Source organism: Daldinia caldariorum (assembly GCF_022478825.1).
Source record: "Daldinia caldariorum strain CBS 122874 unplaced genomic scaffold F4812scaffold_17, whole genome shotgun sequence".
Taxonomy (NCBI): Eukaryota; Fungi; Ascomycota; class Sordariomycetes; order Xylariales; family Hypoxylaceae; genus Daldinia; species Daldinia caldariorum.
The window spans coordinates 247,284-263,647 of NW_025953053.1; the positions used below are offsets into that span (position 1 = coordinate 247,284).

At 46.4% G+C, this 16,364-nt stretch overlaps 4 protein-coding genes across 4 annotated transcripts; 2 read left to right on the top strand and 2 right to left on the bottom strand.

Moving 5' to 3' along the window:
- Nucleotides 1-2,116: 2,116 nt before the first annotated feature.
- Nucleotides 2,117-5,672, bottom strand: F4812DRAFT_440780 (glycoside hydrolase family 92 protein). Its single transcript, XM_047935172.1, has 6 exons — nt 4,392-5,672; nt 3,877-4,326; nt 3,674-3,824; nt 3,558-3,623; nt 3,379-3,486; nt 2,117-3,326 (listed from the first exon to the last, which is right to left on the bottom strand). Exons 1-6 carry the CDS (start codon nt 5,057-5,059, stop codon nt 2,286-2,288), a joined length of 2,484 nt encoding a protein of 827 aa, XP_047787185.1. The 5' UTR covers nt 5,060-5,672; the 3' UTR covers nt 2,117-2,285.
- Nucleotides 5,673-7,338: 1,666 nt separating this feature from the next.
- F4812DRAFT_440782 (uncharacterized protein) lies at nt 7,339-8,511 on the bottom strand. The gene is made up of 3 exons (XM_047935173.1): nt 8,089-8,511; nt 7,820-8,005; nt 7,339-7,765 (listed from the first exon to the last, which is right to left on the bottom strand). Exons 1-3 carry the CDS (start codon nt 8,228-8,230, stop codon nt 7,752-7,754), a joined length of 342 nt encoding a protein of 113 aa, XP_047787186.1. The 5' UTR covers nt 8,231-8,511; the 3' UTR covers nt 7,339-7,751.
- Nucleotides 8,512-8,773: 262 nt separating this feature from the next.
- F4812DRAFT_462195 (uncharacterized protein) lies at nt 8,774-11,372 on the top strand (the record flags this gene model as incomplete). Its single annotated transcript, XM_047937998.1, has 7 exons — nt 8,774-8,836; nt 8,887-9,781; nt 9,876-9,893; nt 9,984-10,419; nt 10,490-10,709; nt 10,770-10,799; nt 11,007-11,372. 7 exons carry the CDS (start codon nt 8,774-8,776, stop codon nt 11,370-11,372), a joined length of 2,028 nt encoding a protein of 675 aa, XP_047787187.1.
- Nucleotides 11,373-14,252: 2,880 nt separating this feature from the next.
- On the top strand, nt 14,253-15,933 carry F4812DRAFT_462196 (allantoinase; the record flags this gene model as incomplete). Its single annotated transcript, XM_047937999.1, has 2 exons — nt 14,253-14,774; nt 14,839-15,933. 2 exons carry the CDS (start codon nt 14,253-14,255, stop codon nt 15,931-15,933), a joined length of 1,617 nt encoding a protein of 538 aa, XP_047787188.1.
- Between the last annotated feature and the right edge of the window lie 431 nt (nt 15,934-16,364).

The following is a 16,364-nucleotide window of genomic DNA, read 5'->3' on the forward strand; positions in this document are numbered from 1 at the left end:
TCCGATCCCAACTACTAGAATAGAGCCACATCATCGCCGAGAATGCCTTGGTTGGGTGCCTATCGTTGATTTGGTTAATTTACTTCTACTGCCCAAGCCCTTCCGCTCAAGATGGCCAGAAGTGTGATTTTACGGTGAGAATAGGTATTTCACCCAAACACACTTCGAGTTTGCAACGTGGTGAAACAAGACTGGAGTCTTTCAGAGTCATGATGCAATTCAATATTGACACTAGCTCCGTGACATTACTATCGAGGAGACGAATTAGATGATAAAGTGTCTGAAAAATAGCTAGGCGTGTAACCTTTCCATCAATCTTCTTTGTTTACTCACAGGTTATACCTGTATCCACCCTCTAAGCTACCTCACAACTCTAAGGATCCTATCCGTCTGTCTTATTCAAGGATGAAAGTTTCCGTGCGTAACCGTGCAAAAGCGGTTCCATACCGGGCACCTCTTTTTCCCAGTATCGCCGTTGGGCTTTTCGGCGTAATAGTAGTCTTGCTTACCGAAGTAGACAATCTCGGGACATATCTCATCGATAGGAACCGGCAGACTAGAATGACTGGATGGACCATGTTTAGGAACAAGAGGGGAGCGGGGGAAGGGACTTTTGATTCGTGGGCATCACATGAAAAGGTTCCGCTGGATTGGGCTATGGTGACCCAACGACATAGATATTCTGGTCTCTAGTGAGGCTGGAACTTCATGTGCATATTGGCATGCTCGGCAGAAGATGATTGCGAGAACCATTGGGGCATAGTAATAAAAGGGGCCGATTATAGCTTGTTTTATACTACCCACTATCGCGATATATTTCAGTACCAAATAGTCAATATGAGGTACATATATTTTGATGTGGCTTAATACATTATAACACTTTCACATGTAGCGTATTTGGGAAAAGTTACGCTGTGAAGAATTACTTCTAGGTACTCAAATATAATATACTTTTAACAACAAGAGCTTCATTATATTCCGTTTCCAAATAAATTAACGTGGTAGAAACCAGCCGCCAATCAGGTATTTTCTGTTTATATCCAATACCCACTCCTTATATCTCATGTCGTTCGTGGCTTTACAATAGTTTACTTGTAGTATTGGGCCTAGATGGTCGATATTATAAAAATGAGGCGCTTTCCCCAATATTTCCATATGCTTCCAAAAACCTCCTTCCGAAACTTACATACTGCGGAGATAATCTACGTAAAAAAAGTTTTTGACAAGCCAACGCCGTGCCGAAATTCTCGTTCCAAAGGAAAAAGACGATCGTTTCCGCTTTTCCCCAAGATATGAGCCAGTGGTAACGTTGGAAGGACTCGCGGCACGCAGGGTTACATCCGGTGCGGTTCATGCATTTTGGTAGGTGCGCATGCAGTCGAGCTGTAAATCGCTGTGCTGGTAGAGAGAGAGAGAGAGAGAGAGAGAGAGAGAGAGGACAGGACGTAAGAAGGGTCTTGAGGGATGGTTATTATTTTGACTGGTAATAATAAGCTCGCTGTACCCCCACCGGATAATGACCCAGCAACAAGATCGAGACGGTATGTGCATGCAAGATGATAACGACGGTGCCATAACGCTCACTAGGTATCCCATACATTCTCGGTGGCTGTTTTGCAGTACGTTAGCCGTTGCTATACCCATTTTCCCCAGCCGAGGTTCTTTAACAATACCTATCTATGGCGTAATCCGGGGTCGAGAACCATGGAAAGGGGAATTTCTTATAATATTTACTATCTAACTGTTCGGCATAGTTAGTCAAAAACCAAGTCTTCTACAACTGCGGACATGGAGGTCTCAGAAACCACCACTAATTGTCTTTCCATGGTTTGGTAGAGTTGGATTTTGGCCAGTGTTGCAAAAGCTGTGACTGCAACTCAAAGCAGGTGACGCTAAGAGACCTCAACTGAGCGTAAACGGACGTCATTCTTCGAGTAAATGGGATACACGGAGTTTTTCGGTATTCTTTATAGTGCTCGCCTATGTGATGCCATGCACTGATCTATCTGATACTGCTGCTTAATTATTTCCATGGTATATTATACCATATTATCCTTACAACGATGCCAGGTAAAGCCTTAGCGAGTCGTTACAGATTGAAAACTTATTCACTTTTGCGTTGTATGTATCTTGCTATATATGACTATCTCTTATATTTGAAATTAGCCTCGGTAGAGGTAGGTAAGTATCAATACATATATGAAATCGTATAGATTTTGGTATTACTACTTATAATAGTCTTGTTTCTCTAGGTACAACTTTTGGTATACTCGGTCTAAACTCTATCAGTTGAGTCTTGGCCCGCCTTGGCTAAAGCCTGAGTTGTATCTTGTACCTATGTTTGGTACTCCTCTCCTTCTAGATGCAGTCTCGTTGAATCCGACGTACTCTCCTATACTCGGTGGCAGGTCTTTGACAGCTGTACCCCAGGAGCTTTCATTCTTCCCTAACGTAAGAACAAGTTCCTTGCCTTCTGTGAAGAAGCTGTGGTCAATCCAGTTCTTCGTGTATGGCTCTCCGTCGAGCGTTGCGCTCTGGATGTAGATGCCTTCGTAGGAGGGATCGAAGTTGACGTTGCGGATAGTTGCTGTTTTGCCGGTTTGGGGGTGTGTAATATTCACACTCTCGAAGAATGGAGGGATTATAAGGTACACGTTTTGCCCGGGGTTTGGGAATAAGCCCATCATGGAGAAAGCCACAAATGACCCCATCGCGCCGCTGTCGTCGTTTCCTGGAAGACCTTCAGGAGTGGTATCGAAGAACCGAGGAATGTAGAAATGTGCACGCCGCGCTGACAAAGCCGGCCGACCAGCATAGTGGTACTGAAATACAGTCAGGAAAGCTGGCTCGTTCCCAATATAGGTAATGTTCTGATCATGCAGGAAATCAAGGCGGCGGACGTATTCGGCTGGGCCTCCGTAAAGGGTAATCAGGTCACCTTGGTTGTGTGGTACGAAAAAGCCATACTCCCAGATGCTGCTCTCAAAGGTTTCGTGTGCCGTGTTTTGAAGAGAGCAGGCGGCGCCAGAGTTGTCGATATTACTACATAGTAGAGGGTCCTGTTCACCCCAAGTACCGTTAAGATATTTAGGTGCGTAGAAACCCTTGAATCCTGTATCTTGGCCGTTGGCGAATTTGGAGGTTTGGTCTTCCTTGTACAAGTTCTTCCAATTATCGCTAGACTGCAAATATTTCTCGGCATCAGCACTATTGTTCCTTAGTTGCGACATCTGAGCGATGACGAAGTCGTTGTAGCTATATTCAAGAGTTCGAGAGATGGATCTGGTCATGGTTCCAAAGCCTTTCCAGTCAAGGTCTTGCACAGGGTGGTGGATGTTAGCTTAGAGTGCGCTGAAGTTGAGTTAAGGGTAGACTTATAATATATCCGAGGCGTTTCCAGCTGTCAATGCCGCCGCGTCCATGGCTGGACCAATCGAATGGCTCAACTTCAGCATCCTTTATGACAGCCTCATATCCCACGTCCCACTGCCCCAAAATATCCAGTTATTACGTGGTTCGGATAGACGATAAATCCTGGGGTTTGGAAGTGTGCTTACATCAATACCAGCTTTAATCCCTTTGAGATATCCATCCGCCAAGACTACATCAGCATTCGAGCCACCCTAGGAACTTTTAGTTAAGCCCATATTTTAACGATTAGAAAAAATCTAACCTGCGTGTAGCCTTTGGAGAAAGTCATACGGCAATCTGGCAACCAGCCCTCGTATCTGTATGTATCAATCAAGGAGCGAATCATCTCAGCAACTGCATCTGGATCTATCAGTGTGAGAAATGGGATTTGACTCCTGAAACTATCCCAGAGGCTTGTTCCTGTTAGCGGGTACGAGGTGGAGGTTTGAACGGCTCTTAGCTTACCAATAGAATGAATCAAAATAAGGCTCGCCCGTGTTGAATATAGGGTTCTCTCCGGTGTAGTTTTGAGGGTTCACCATTGTGCGATATATACCACTGTAGAAGTTCTTGATCTGATTATCATCTACCCCACCTGGCGTGATAGTGACTGGACTGAGTTTCTGCCTCCAAGCATCAGCAGCAGCCTGCTCGAGCTCATCGAACTTGTAGTCCGGAATTTCGGCCTCGCCATTTGAGCACGCTTGTTCGGAGCTTATGAAACTCAAACCCACGCGAGCAAGGACGGGTGTAGCTGTTGACGCAAATCGAACAAAAGCTCCTCCAGGAAGAGGATATCCGTTAATCGATCTAGAAATTGTCAAATTTTTGGCATCTGTGGTAGCCCTACTATTTACGAAAATGCCATTGTCGAATATTTCAGGGCCCGAAAAGTCGGTACAGAAGTAAGCTACACTATGTTGATGAAAATTAGTACCTAGAGGTAATTATATCATAAATACGTTGAAAATGAGACTCACTATTTTCCCTGGCTGAAGCTTGACTGGAAAAGGGCACTTCCAGTGATTCTTCCAGTTTTCTCATCAACGGAAACGGTACCGTTATCTTGGCGCGAGTCGGAAAGGTCTGTTAGATCTTGTAAAATGAGAGGATGCGAGGTGTTCCCGTCCGATGCAGGGAAGGTGAATTGAAACAGCGCAGCATGTTTACTGGCGGTCATGGCAGCTTTAACGCCGGAGTTAAGAGTAACCTCAAAATACCCCGGGCGCGCCACCACCTTACTCTGGTCAAATTGGCCGTGGCTGGCACGGGTCTTCTTGGGGAAATCGCATCGATCAATATCATCACCTGGGCAGCTCGCGTACGGGAAGAGTGGGAAATTCCCCAAGGACGGCGAGCCTCCAGTTCCCGAGTCGTGCAGCGCCGAGAAACCAGAGATCGGTGCCCCGTCAAGCGTGAACCCTCCCTGATTACTTCCACTGGTAGTGTCTGCGACAGCTTTTGCCATGCCGTAAGGGATTGTGGCACCAGGAAAGATATTTCCTCCATTTCGACTTCCGATCAATTGATCCACGTACGAAAGAGGATCTATGTCGGCAGCCGGGGCCGCGGCAGCGGCATCACTGCCCAGGGCCGTTGCCAAGGCAATAAAAGCGATCGAATACGAGCGCAAGCCGAACGAAGGCATGGCGACGACTCAAGTTTCTTGCCGCTGAGAGCAAGACGGAGAATAAGGAAAATAAACGAATGTGATATGCTCCCTATATTATATCCTAACTTCATAAACAGTTACCCTGGCAATCAATGCATTCCAGGGAGGGTGACGATGCGCCTGACGACCCCATGGTTGAGATAAACAATCCGGGGACAAGAATTCGTCCGGGGTGATAAGATAAACGCGTCGAGATAGTCTCCAAGTGGTAAGTAGGAGCGAGAGGGAGAGACATGTCTTGGACCTGCCCTATGGTCGTGACCGGCTCTCGTGTCCGTTCAGGTGGAAAAGGTGGAAATAACCTTCCATTCCTGGCGTTCCGGCGTGCTGGCCGGATACGCAGTATGGTACTGCATCATGCAAACTGCACCAAAGCGTCGCCAGTGACCGTAGCAGGTATCCTAATCCTCGTCCCCACGGTTACATCGAACGATGTCTACCTTGCCTTAGGTTAGGTTAGGTAGGTTAGGTAGGTATGAACCTACGCGGCATACGGTGCGCGTCTAACCCCCATCATGTATGTCGGGAAGCGCGGGGTATCGAATCCTACGGGAGTTGGTAAACGAGAAGGTGAGCTTGTCGCATATACCCATGCCACTTTACGCCACATAATATCAGGGGTTTGCCCCTACCTAAGGTTGATAAGCAATGAGGAGCCGGTCCGATCACAACCAGATCTATAAATCTTAAGGGCCACTGTGTCTCCTTGCATTGGCGGATCTTTTGTGCTTGTTGCTTGTTCCTGCATATTGGATGCTTAAATGCTAGGTTTGCTACCTAAAACCTAGGAATGTTAGGAATGCTTGGGACGCTATATAAAGTGAGGAAGGTTGGCGGCTGCAGCATACCGTTAAGCAACCAGTTCTCTGGCCGTACTTATCGCTCAATTTGGTTTGCCCGTTGGTTCTTGGTGTTTCGTTACATCAAAAATAGAAGCAGTTATACAAAGTTGTATCTACATGTAAAAATCACGGGTAACAACATCACATGTATGAATGCGCAAGTACTGCATATCCTACAAGGAACAGGTACCTAGCTCTACCAAAATATGGCGCAATTGACGGTTACATTCAATCTGTAAGTGGCCATCAAACAGCGCTTGGCCTATGAGATATCATTGCGGTACCTAACCCATGTACCTAAGCTGTGAAAGTGAGGCATCGCAAGATGTCCAAGACGTCCGATAGTGAAAGGAAGTAGTATACCTTAGGTAAGTTTTAAAGGTTAAAGGTTAAGGTTATAATAAATCCATTTACGTGGAAACTCAAGTACATGGGATAATGCAGTAACTATATGCAAGCTTTGGGGTGAGACACTGGATCATCCAGACCACTCAACGCCGCTAAAGAAACAGTATCTAAGTCTCAAAATATATCTCCTACTCGTCACTCTTTAAGACAGGCCCCGACAGTTTCAGCCTTCAGCCATACCCGCGGTGGCGTAATAGATGGTTCTATATGGTGTTAACCAAGTCTGTCGAGCTCAATTGATGGACATGGTGATACCTGATAATGTCCGTCAACCACTATCGCGTCTTCGCTCGTCTTTGCTGACGTTTCTTCCCTCCAAAGAACATCAGACACTGGGGGTGCCATCCGAAGAGCCTCGTCGATGCACGCGCGGCGGACATACTCGCAACTTTTGTCGACCACGTCTAATATATTATATACAACTGGGGCCTGTATCGTGACCAAGTATTACAGTTGCGATTTGGATAACCGCTCATTATTATATATATATCTTGAACGCCAAATTTTAGCCATTTGCGCCGCGGGGGGTTAATAGAGGTACCTATAGATACATGCCTCTCAAAGCGACGGTAGAGTTAGAACCCAGTTTATTTGGAACAAGTATTATCATGGGGCTTAGCACGTCAGTGAAGGTATCCAAAAACATTGAATTATAGGTCTCCCTGCCGTAGTCAAGATGTAGGCGCTTCGAAGCAACATGGTAGAGGCTGTATATGTCCGTAAACTTGCCGGCTAGGGGTCCAGGATATTTGCTCAAGGGGTAGAGTGTTATTCTATATTCAAGGAGAAAATGTATACAAAACAGTCAGATGCCTACTATCTATGTTTTGGCCCTGCTTGCGATGTAGTCCGTCCCAGGCTTGCTTGACCTCCTCCATGTATGTTGGTGCCAATCTTACATCATACGTGACTTATTGACACGGAAACTTAGGTACGAAAACAAGTCTGTTGTAATGCAGCATTCTATTATATAAATACTGTCACGTATAGTGAAAGGAGATTTTAGAGGTAATATAACGGTTGATTAAGAAGGAAAAGAGATCTAGGCTAGTAGTCTACAGGAGATCGCCACATACTGCGATAAATACCCAATATCAGGTAGTCTCTAAAACATAACAATTATTCCCTCCGGAGATAACATCTTCGCCAGTCTTTATCAACCCCTCCCAAATATCTGAGAGTATATCAGCACTTTTACTCCTTCCAATCCGATACCATCATTCCCTGTATTGTTTTCCACACCACTAGGCGCCATTCATAAATTATTTTTTCATGTCCCGCTTAAAACAGCCCGGCTCTAATATCAAACAGTCCCACGCCAAAATCTACCTGCCAATTATTCGACAATGAAAACGAAATATCAAGTGTGTTGAACCATAGGCTCCCCTGGCGAAGTATCGAGGTTCTAATCCCGAAGACTATAGCTTCGTCTCTATTATAGTTAATTAGCCACCCCTCCAAGACATATCGTTGCGACATTACTTACCCGCCAACGCTTGCCACATGTATCTGGTGTCCGGGTACCCATCACGCACTGGCTGTCTACCCCTAGGCTTGGACTTGCTGTCGTTCTCCCGTAACTTCAGCTTGACCTTCTCCACAGCTTCACCCATCTTCACGGGGAGCCAACTGTTCCTAGCTTCAGCTTTGACGCTGGGGGGTGGCTTGTGATCTTCGTAAGGGCCAAAAGTTAGCGCGATTGGTTGGAAGAATCGAAAAAGAGTTAGTTAAAGTAGTTGGAAGTAGATAACTAACATTTTTTACTCTCTTGAGATTTCTCTTTGGTAGCATCTTCTATCTGACTTGGCGTATCTACTAGGGTTTTCTCCGAGGCAATTGACGACCGCCTTAGGCTTGTTGTATTTGTAGGAGACGGCAATCTTGGCTGGTGTGGCATTTTGGCAATTTTTATGCCCAGTACGCGTACCGCTATAGGGAGACGAGTTGTTCTCAACACGACGGATTGTAAGTTTAGGTGGGTAAGGGGTATGAAGGTTCACCGAGTCGTATACGATCTTATTGATAATTCCAATTTCTGGGCGAAGGAATCTATTGTTTTATATAATAGTCAATTCTCACAAGTCTCGCGCCTTCTTTATATTTCTTCAAATTCCCTGTCCACGACATTAATCATATTTTATATTTTGTTTTGGTTTCTAAGCCGAGACAGTGCACCGAGCGCCGAGTTCATTTGTGAGTTGTCATTCGATTCTGATTTGACGAATCATAGGCCTATTAGTGGGGTTAGCCTGACGGATTTGGTTTCTTTCTCCTATGTCGAACCGAAGCCGAAGCCGATCTAGCGTTTGTCTTTTACTTCACCTTACTTCCGCGTTGACACAGCTCGGAATCAACATTTTTAGTTTACGGCTTCGGATTTAGGTACTCTCGAAGACTCATTTTATACGTAATTGTATTTCCCCCCGGTCTCTGTCTCTCAATGAACGGGCGTCCGAACACACCACTACTTCTGCGCCGCAACGGTCGACCTCAAGCATGCGATGTAAGTAATCGTCTCGGGATGCCTTCTCTGTTTATTAATTGAAATAATAGCCTTGTCGTAAACGTAAGCTTGCTTGCGATCATTCACAACCTGTTTGCAGTCGGTGCAAGAAGAGGAAACAAGATGCCGAATGCGTGTATCTGGTATTGGGCTCAAGGATATCGACACCTAGAAGCCCATTACCAACCCCTGCATCTTCTACGCCGCTCGCATTTCCTCGGCGCGGAAGTCTTCAGAATCCCCAACATAGCTCGGCTTTAACACCGGATGTTCCTGTCTCGGGACATAACAGACCTGGCTATCTTGGCCCAACTAGTTACTGTAACATCTACGAAGATACTGAGAATAGCTTGTCACTCCTGCGGGGATCGACCAGTGTCGCTACTCAATCCGATAGCTTTGCTCACCATGCACATATCGAGGGCACTCAGACCAATATGTCTGTTCGGGTTTGCGACATGGCTCTGACAGTGCTACGCAGTGTACCCGATCCGACTCAAGGGAGCGCACTACGATTTAAGCCGGGATGCGATGGCTGGATCCGTTTTATCGCAGATCGAGTATCCAGGTCTCTATACGAGGCCTTCGGAGATTATTTCAGTCCTGGGAACCGTTCAACAGCTAAATTAGAAGAGCTTGCTCGGACTATCTGTACTAATACTTCGAGACCGTTCTCGGACGAAGAAACCGACCCGGAGAAGTGGTTCGACCAATTCTCAGGGAAGAACATACGGTGGGAGTCGATAGGAGTACTATGCGTCTTTTGGGAATTCGTCCCCGGTTCCAATACCGAGTTTTGGAAAGGGAAACGTTCCGCGGAGTTTGATCGGGGCTTCCGTATATCGAGAGAGGTAATGCACCTCTGCCTTGAGTTATCGAAAGAATTCTCATCTGGGAATTCGATGATGCTCTGTCTAAGCCAGAGGTGCACTGTTACGGATTCCAGTACGTGTTACTCCTTTCACCCTACAGTCACATTACTCCCTGAAACTAGTAGGCACATACTAAGCATAATACCTATTACTAACTCTTATCATAGTGTCCGTCGGAGACGCCGGTAAGTGGCCTATGTCTACAGTCATCACGTCAACTATACGCATCATATTACAATACCAGAGTCGCCTATTACTAACCGTTTAATTTGTAGACTTAGTTGTTTGGAGGGTACACGCGGAAACAATCGCATTGCTTACTTTCCTAGGGTTCCACGCCGTCGAAGAAAGAGATCGCCATGAAACATCCCTGGCGACGGAGATCAAGAAGAGGTTTTTCTATCATATGTTCACGATGGACATGGTGGTTGTCTCGTTCACTGGACGGCCGCCGCTGATTAGTTCACGGTACTCGTCGACGCCTCTGCCGCTCGATATTAGCAGTGAGGAACTATTCTCCGATCGCGACACTTTCATGGAAGCTGTTTCGCGCCTCGACGAAAAGGGTTGGAATACCGACGGGGAATTGTATCCCTCGACTATTATTCGTGCCCGGGGTATTATCGCAATAATTCGCGAGGAAATATTCAAGATCGCTCTCGACCATAGACAGAACAGTTCGCCAAACGCATTTTCTATAGAAACACTTCTGTAAGTGAGCTTTCAAGAAATGTGTTCGCAGCTATCTATAGATACCTTACGCATTAGCTAAAACTAGTAGTCAACTTCGATCCCGTGAGCTTGCAGCGGTTGCTGAATTTCCTCCGCGGTTACATTTCGACCCTCGAGATATTGAAAACTACGATATCCCTTCAAATGATCTAGCAGCAAGGTCGATTATCCAGCTAGAACATCTGCAAAATATGTTCTTTATCGAAAGGCTTTTGCTTCGATTCGGCCATCAAGACAAAGGCGATTTGTTGAAAGTCAGCTATGACTTGGTTAATCAGACCTTACCTTGGTATGTTTAGGAACCTCCTTAAACTAACCCGCACTCGTAGTCATTAATCCCAGAGGCTAACAGCATTGCAGTACGTTGAAGCCCCTTGTACCGGATATCTCATATTCTTTAAGAATGAGATGAACAATGCACCTTGCGTATCTGTAGTGAATACTAACGCATAGCAGATTATCTGCATTTAGATAGGATGTCATCTTTTAGGAATGACTGCGAATGGCTTGTAAGTTGACATATGTGCGTTATGCCGACGTTGCCGCTTTCTAACGAAAATGTTAAGGTCATGGCTTACGCTGTTCCTGCCGGCGGCATTCTCTGCCTAGAGCTTCTGAAGCCCACGCTTCATTTGAGACCCCATAGCGATTCCGGAATTACTCGCTCTAATATCATCCAGAAGCTGAGTCTCCTTGTCGCATTCCTCGACTGGATCAGTCCGTCAGCTCCAAACGGAGATTTATGCAGCGACGCCAAATCAGTAATTCAACGTGTCCTCGACCAAACGTTGAATGCAGCATCGAGCATATACGAGCCTCCGGCAGTATTCCAGTGGGATTCATCAACGCAGTTAGACTTCAGTTTTGACCTCCTTGATACTTTCGACTGGAACCGGCCAGATTTTCCATCCAGCCAGCAATCAAATCAATAAGGCGCCGAATACAGGGGATCTTATGATTGTAAGGCGCAACCTCCGTAATAGGTTTCCCGCTCTTATGATTTAGTATATGCTTAATAGGCGTTTGTGACTCCGGCGCATACGGAAACAGGGATATAAACCCACTACGTCTGATAAACATACCTCCATTGATGTTGCCCATCTAGGAGGTACTTAGCATAGCACAATAAATATACCGAATACCAGATTTAATCTCGGCGTATGTAGGTTCATACTGCCTGCGGGGAGTCCCTGGATATTATTGCGAGATAAATCGCCAATTGTTAGTAAATCTGAGACTTACGAGGATCTCTTGATACTCCGCAAAGCAGCCAGACTGCCGGGATGCTATGGAGACGGCGCGATTTTAGGGTGGCGTAGCGAGAATAGACGCGCAGCGCCGTCTAAATTAGCAAGTCAAAATTCTTAAAAAGAGGATTTCTCTATCAAGAAAATGGCAAAGATATCAGATATGAGCAAGGAGTCATGATTCCGATGGTTCGGGCCCGGCGCGGAGTAGCTTCGCAGTTAGCCGACGGGATGATCGAAATTTTACCCCTGGTTATTCGTGAAGTCGATGAGACAAAAGCGCTTAGTCAAGTAGGAAAACTCTTTTAGGCGTGACATCCCCGGCTTGTGGACGTGAGCCAATCTCCTGACTTGCTTCCACGGTTATATGGGTAGAATTGTGAAGTTTAAAACTCCACACCTATTACTACGCCTATTAGATGATCGTGGGCCGCGTAAAGGATGATGTTTGCCTGGATTGGTTCAAGACAAACAGACGGTATTAGCCCCCGAAAAGGCTATTCCAGTTAGTAATCGGGAAGTGGAGCATTGATGAGTTGGTAAGATGGTAAGCTGTTGGAGTTGGTGAGTTGGTGAGTTGGAAAAGTGACCATAAGCAATTCTACCCCGTGATGAGATGGGAAAGTCGAAAGTCGAGACCCTCGTCGCCGAAAACTACCGAAAATATTACCATACAATTACATGATAAATATTCGGAGAACCGGCGCGTAACGACGACAGCTGAATGGGGGATTTTGCCCAAATGCGATGGTGAAATGAAGCCATTCGTGGTATAATCAATTGAGTGACGAATCGACTCCAAGTTTACTCGAATTTATCGAGAAACGATTGCTCGATAAAAACCTATGGTTCGGTTTCCGATAGTCTGGTCCACACTGTCCGTCCTGTTGGGGCGCATCGACGTAACACGGACGTCAAGACAAGAGATCTGTACAGGTACCTAGAATGTGATGGAACGAACTCTGGAACAATTCTCTGGGCGTGCATATGTAATGTTCATCATCATGGGCATCTTATATTATTAGTAGTAGGAATGAAATTAAGTGAGAGAGGTTTAATAATTGATATATGATATTTTGCCATTAACATGTTATTTCAGGCATCTATCGTGAACTCTGAATTGGGATTGAAATATGTAAGTGGTAAGGTGAAAGATAAAAAAGTTGAGATCTTCAGGAAAAAAAAAACCGCTTTGTCGCAAGTACCGGTAAGGTCCGATATGGATCTGATTACGACTTCGAGGTAGGTATTGGCTAAAGTCAGTCAAGCAAGTCAAGTTCCCCCCCTCCCCCTGGTTCCCTTACAGATAGAGGGAAGGAGAAAACAGAATATCGAACTATCGAACTAATGCAAGTCATAGCCTCTCTTTCCTGGGCTAAAGAGTTATTAACCAATCAGAGAAGACCGATAACAAGCATTGTCCAATTCGGGAGTTCCGCCAATTCTTCTTTTTTTTTTTTTTTCTCGTTCTTTCTTTCTGCTCTTATCATCTATCATCCATCATCTTATTACATACATCCATACATCCTACTCAATGTACCCTCTTACACACTATCCACTATCCACTTATCTTTATCCACACCCGCTCTAAGCCACTTCCCGTCTTTCTCTTATCTCTCCCTCTCTCTCTCTCTCAAACTACCATTCCCGTGATGTTCTCGACCTATCTTCTTAGGCGGTTACGCCCTTCTGAATCAGGGCCTTGTCAGCAAAGACTAGCCCGACTCTTCCCTATCCTCGAGAGGTAGTTTCGAATTAGTCTCAAGAATAACCCTCTCGCACTCACACTCGCCAGGGTTCTAACTACGCTATTCAACCCCTTTTACCGAGGCTAACCCTATAACCCACCGCAGTCTACCGTAACTCTACCGTAGTCCACCGCAGTCCGCAACAAGTCCACAGCTTACACAAACGGGTTCACCGCCCGCAATATCGTACTATCGTACTATCCTACTAGAGTCAGCCGAACTATTAAACGGTCCTCGTAGCGGTATCGCTGCTGACTGGGCCTTTAGTTTTTCTGAGTAGAATCCGAAACACCGTAGGTTCAAAGCGTGACTTCGCTTACTCGATCGTATCCATCTTCTAGTTTGCCTTCCTTTTCCTTCGTTTTTCTCGGCTCTCTTTTCTCGGCTCTCTCCCAATCTTCCTGTCATATATCCTCAACGTAGTACGCTTCTCGTCAGTAGGTCTTGTCCTCTCCGGGCTATCATTTTACTTTCACTCTAGTTATCATCATTGTACAATCGTACAATACAATCCGTACATACTATACCGTTATCACCACTGACCTGCGATACACTCCCTCAATTCTTCACTGCATACTATCCTTTTGTCCTTATCTCGTGTCCCTTGTCACCCTTGGCACCCTTGGCACCCTTGTCTTATCACTCGGCGGCCAGCCTGTAGTCAAAGACATTGTGATAAGCGCAGATATCTATCTGCTTTGTTCTTTTTCGCTGCCAGACCATCCTTATCTTTTTGCCAACCAACACGGCGTTTCACTTCTATTAAGATATTAGCTTGTCTTGTAGCATCAGAAACTCAACAAGTCGATCTTACATAATGACCGTCACTTCTAGAACAACTGCCGGACCCTTAACCGTCCTCGTGTCGACGAGGGCCGTTATCACACTACCAGACGACACCCTCTTACTTACACCAGCTACTATATCCATCTCTCCCGTCACTGGGAAGATAGAAGCGATTGTGCCTACTGTCCTGCCCAGATCGTCGTTTCCACCGTCGACGACGTATATCAACTATGGATCCAAGCTGTTGATTCCCGGACTTGTGGATGCTCATGTACACCTTAATGAGCCAGGCCGGACGGAATGGGAAGGATTCAACACCGGCACCAGAGCAGCAGCTTCTGGTGGCGTAACCACCGTTGTCGACATGCCTCTTAATGCTATCCCTCCAACCACCACTTTAGCGGGGTTTAAGGAGAAGCTAGCCGCCAGTCAGGGCCAATGCTGGGTCGACGTGGGGTTTTACGGGGGAGTTATCCCCGGAAACGCGGACGAACTTCTTCCTTTAGTAGACGCGGGCGTTCGCGGATTTAAAGGCTTCCTAATCGAGTCGGGTGTAAGTTTGGACGTACAGAAAGTCAATACTTGTCCGGATATATATCGCTGACAATGGTTGATAGGTCGAAGAGTTTCCTGCCATCTCGTCAACGGACATTGAGCTTGCAATGAAGACACTAAATGGTACGCCGACAACCCTCATGTTCCACGCCGAAATGATCCCTCCGATTTCGGATTCGGTTGGCGATGCAGTACAAGTCTCCGAGCCTCCTCTAGCACCGCATGGCGAGTTGAAATCGTATAGAACGTTCCTCGAGTCGCGACCCCCATCCTTCGAAACTTACGCCATAGACGAGATCGTCTCTCTTGCACACCTCGCCCCTGATCTACACCTACACATCGTACACTTGTCTGCAACGCAAGCAATCCCGATCCTGAAGGCTGCTCGCAAGGTTGGAGTCAATATTACCGCCGAGACTTGTTTCCATTATCTAGGCTTGGCGGCTGAGGGCGTTGAGGATGGCGATTGCAGATACAAATGCTGCCCACCAATCCGGGAGCAGCAAAACCAAGATGGGCTTTGGGAAGAGCTCACAGCACCGGACTCATGCATTAAAACCATCGTCTCTGACCATTCGCCCTGTACTCCCGAGCTCAAGCTCCTTCCGTCTCATCTCCAAACCATCGAAGCTCCGCCAATGCATCATTCCGATTCAGGTATTGATATGACGGCTGACTTGGCTGACGCTAATGGAGGTAAAACCGCCGATACGACGCAAATTGCAAAGGGCGTAGGAGATTTCTTTGCCGCTTGGGGCGGCATCTCGTCGGTCGGACTCGGTTTACCCATCCTTTACACATCGGCCAAGCAGCGAGCGGCAGCGGGGAGCAAATCGGCTCCTACGATCACCGATATCGTGCGCCTATGTTGTGCCGCCACAGCTAAGCAAGTCGGACTATCGCATCGCAAGGGTGCTCTCAAGGTCGGTATGGATGCGGATATTTGCGTATTTGATGATACCGAGGAGTGGATATTACACTCGGGCGGTATGCATTGGAAGAACCGCTGCTCGCCGTGGGAGGGACACAAATTCGTCGGCCGTGTCAAAGAGACTTGGCTCAGAGGCCAAAAAGTCTTTGAACATGGAGGTATTAATGGTGGATTCGTGACGGGTAAGCCGGTCGGTACGGCTATTGTCGAGAAGAGATTTGCCTAGGAACGAGAGGTTGGGGGTAAGGTGGCGGGCGACCTGATCCTCAACGAGCTGAGCGACGATGATGATTGATTGTTATGATGACTTGATGATACTGCATGTCCTGCGACAAGAGCGAGTTTAGATGGAGTTTTAGGAGTTTCCGAGACCCCCCTAGCATTTGATTAGGTTTACGAGGTAGTTAGACTTTAGTAGACGGTCCGTAGATTCACAATATTTGATTTCTGTTGGATTCGGTATGAGGTGCCACATATCACGCCAATTGACGTGCTTCAAAGGTTAGGTGCCGGCGCAATTATTGGAGAGGAATGCGTCTGACGCGGAGAACCCTGATCACTTTGTCCAATTGGCTTTTCGACTTGTGCCACACCTTCTTTGGCCGGTGCCCTTTCTGGGTTACTGTCATTGGAGAAGAGTACCAAACAAAGCAAAGT

Bases quoted from the DNA above. Each gene is read 5' to 3' on its own strand.
- F4812DRAFT_440780 (XM_047935172.1), bottom strand. From the start codon at position 5,059: ATGCCTTCGTTCGGCTTGCGCTCGTATTCGATCGCTTTTATTGCCTTG. The intron at 3,487-3,557 runs GTAAGCACACTT...ATTTTGGGGCAG, and splicing joins GGATTAAAGCTGGTATTGAT to TGGGACGTGGGATATGAGGC. The intron at 3,327-3,378 runs ATAAGTCTACCC...AACATCCACCAC, and splicing joins GGAAACGCCTCGGATATATT to CCTGTGCAAGACCTTGACTG.
- F4812DRAFT_440782 (XM_047935173.1), bottom strand. From the start codon at position 8,230: ATGCCACACCAGCCAAGATTGCCGTCTCCTACAAATACAACAAGCCTA. The intron at 8,006-8,088 runs GTTAGTTATCTA...GCCCTTACGAAG, and splicing joins ATCTCAAGAGAGTAAAAAAT to ATCACAAGCCACCCCCCAGC.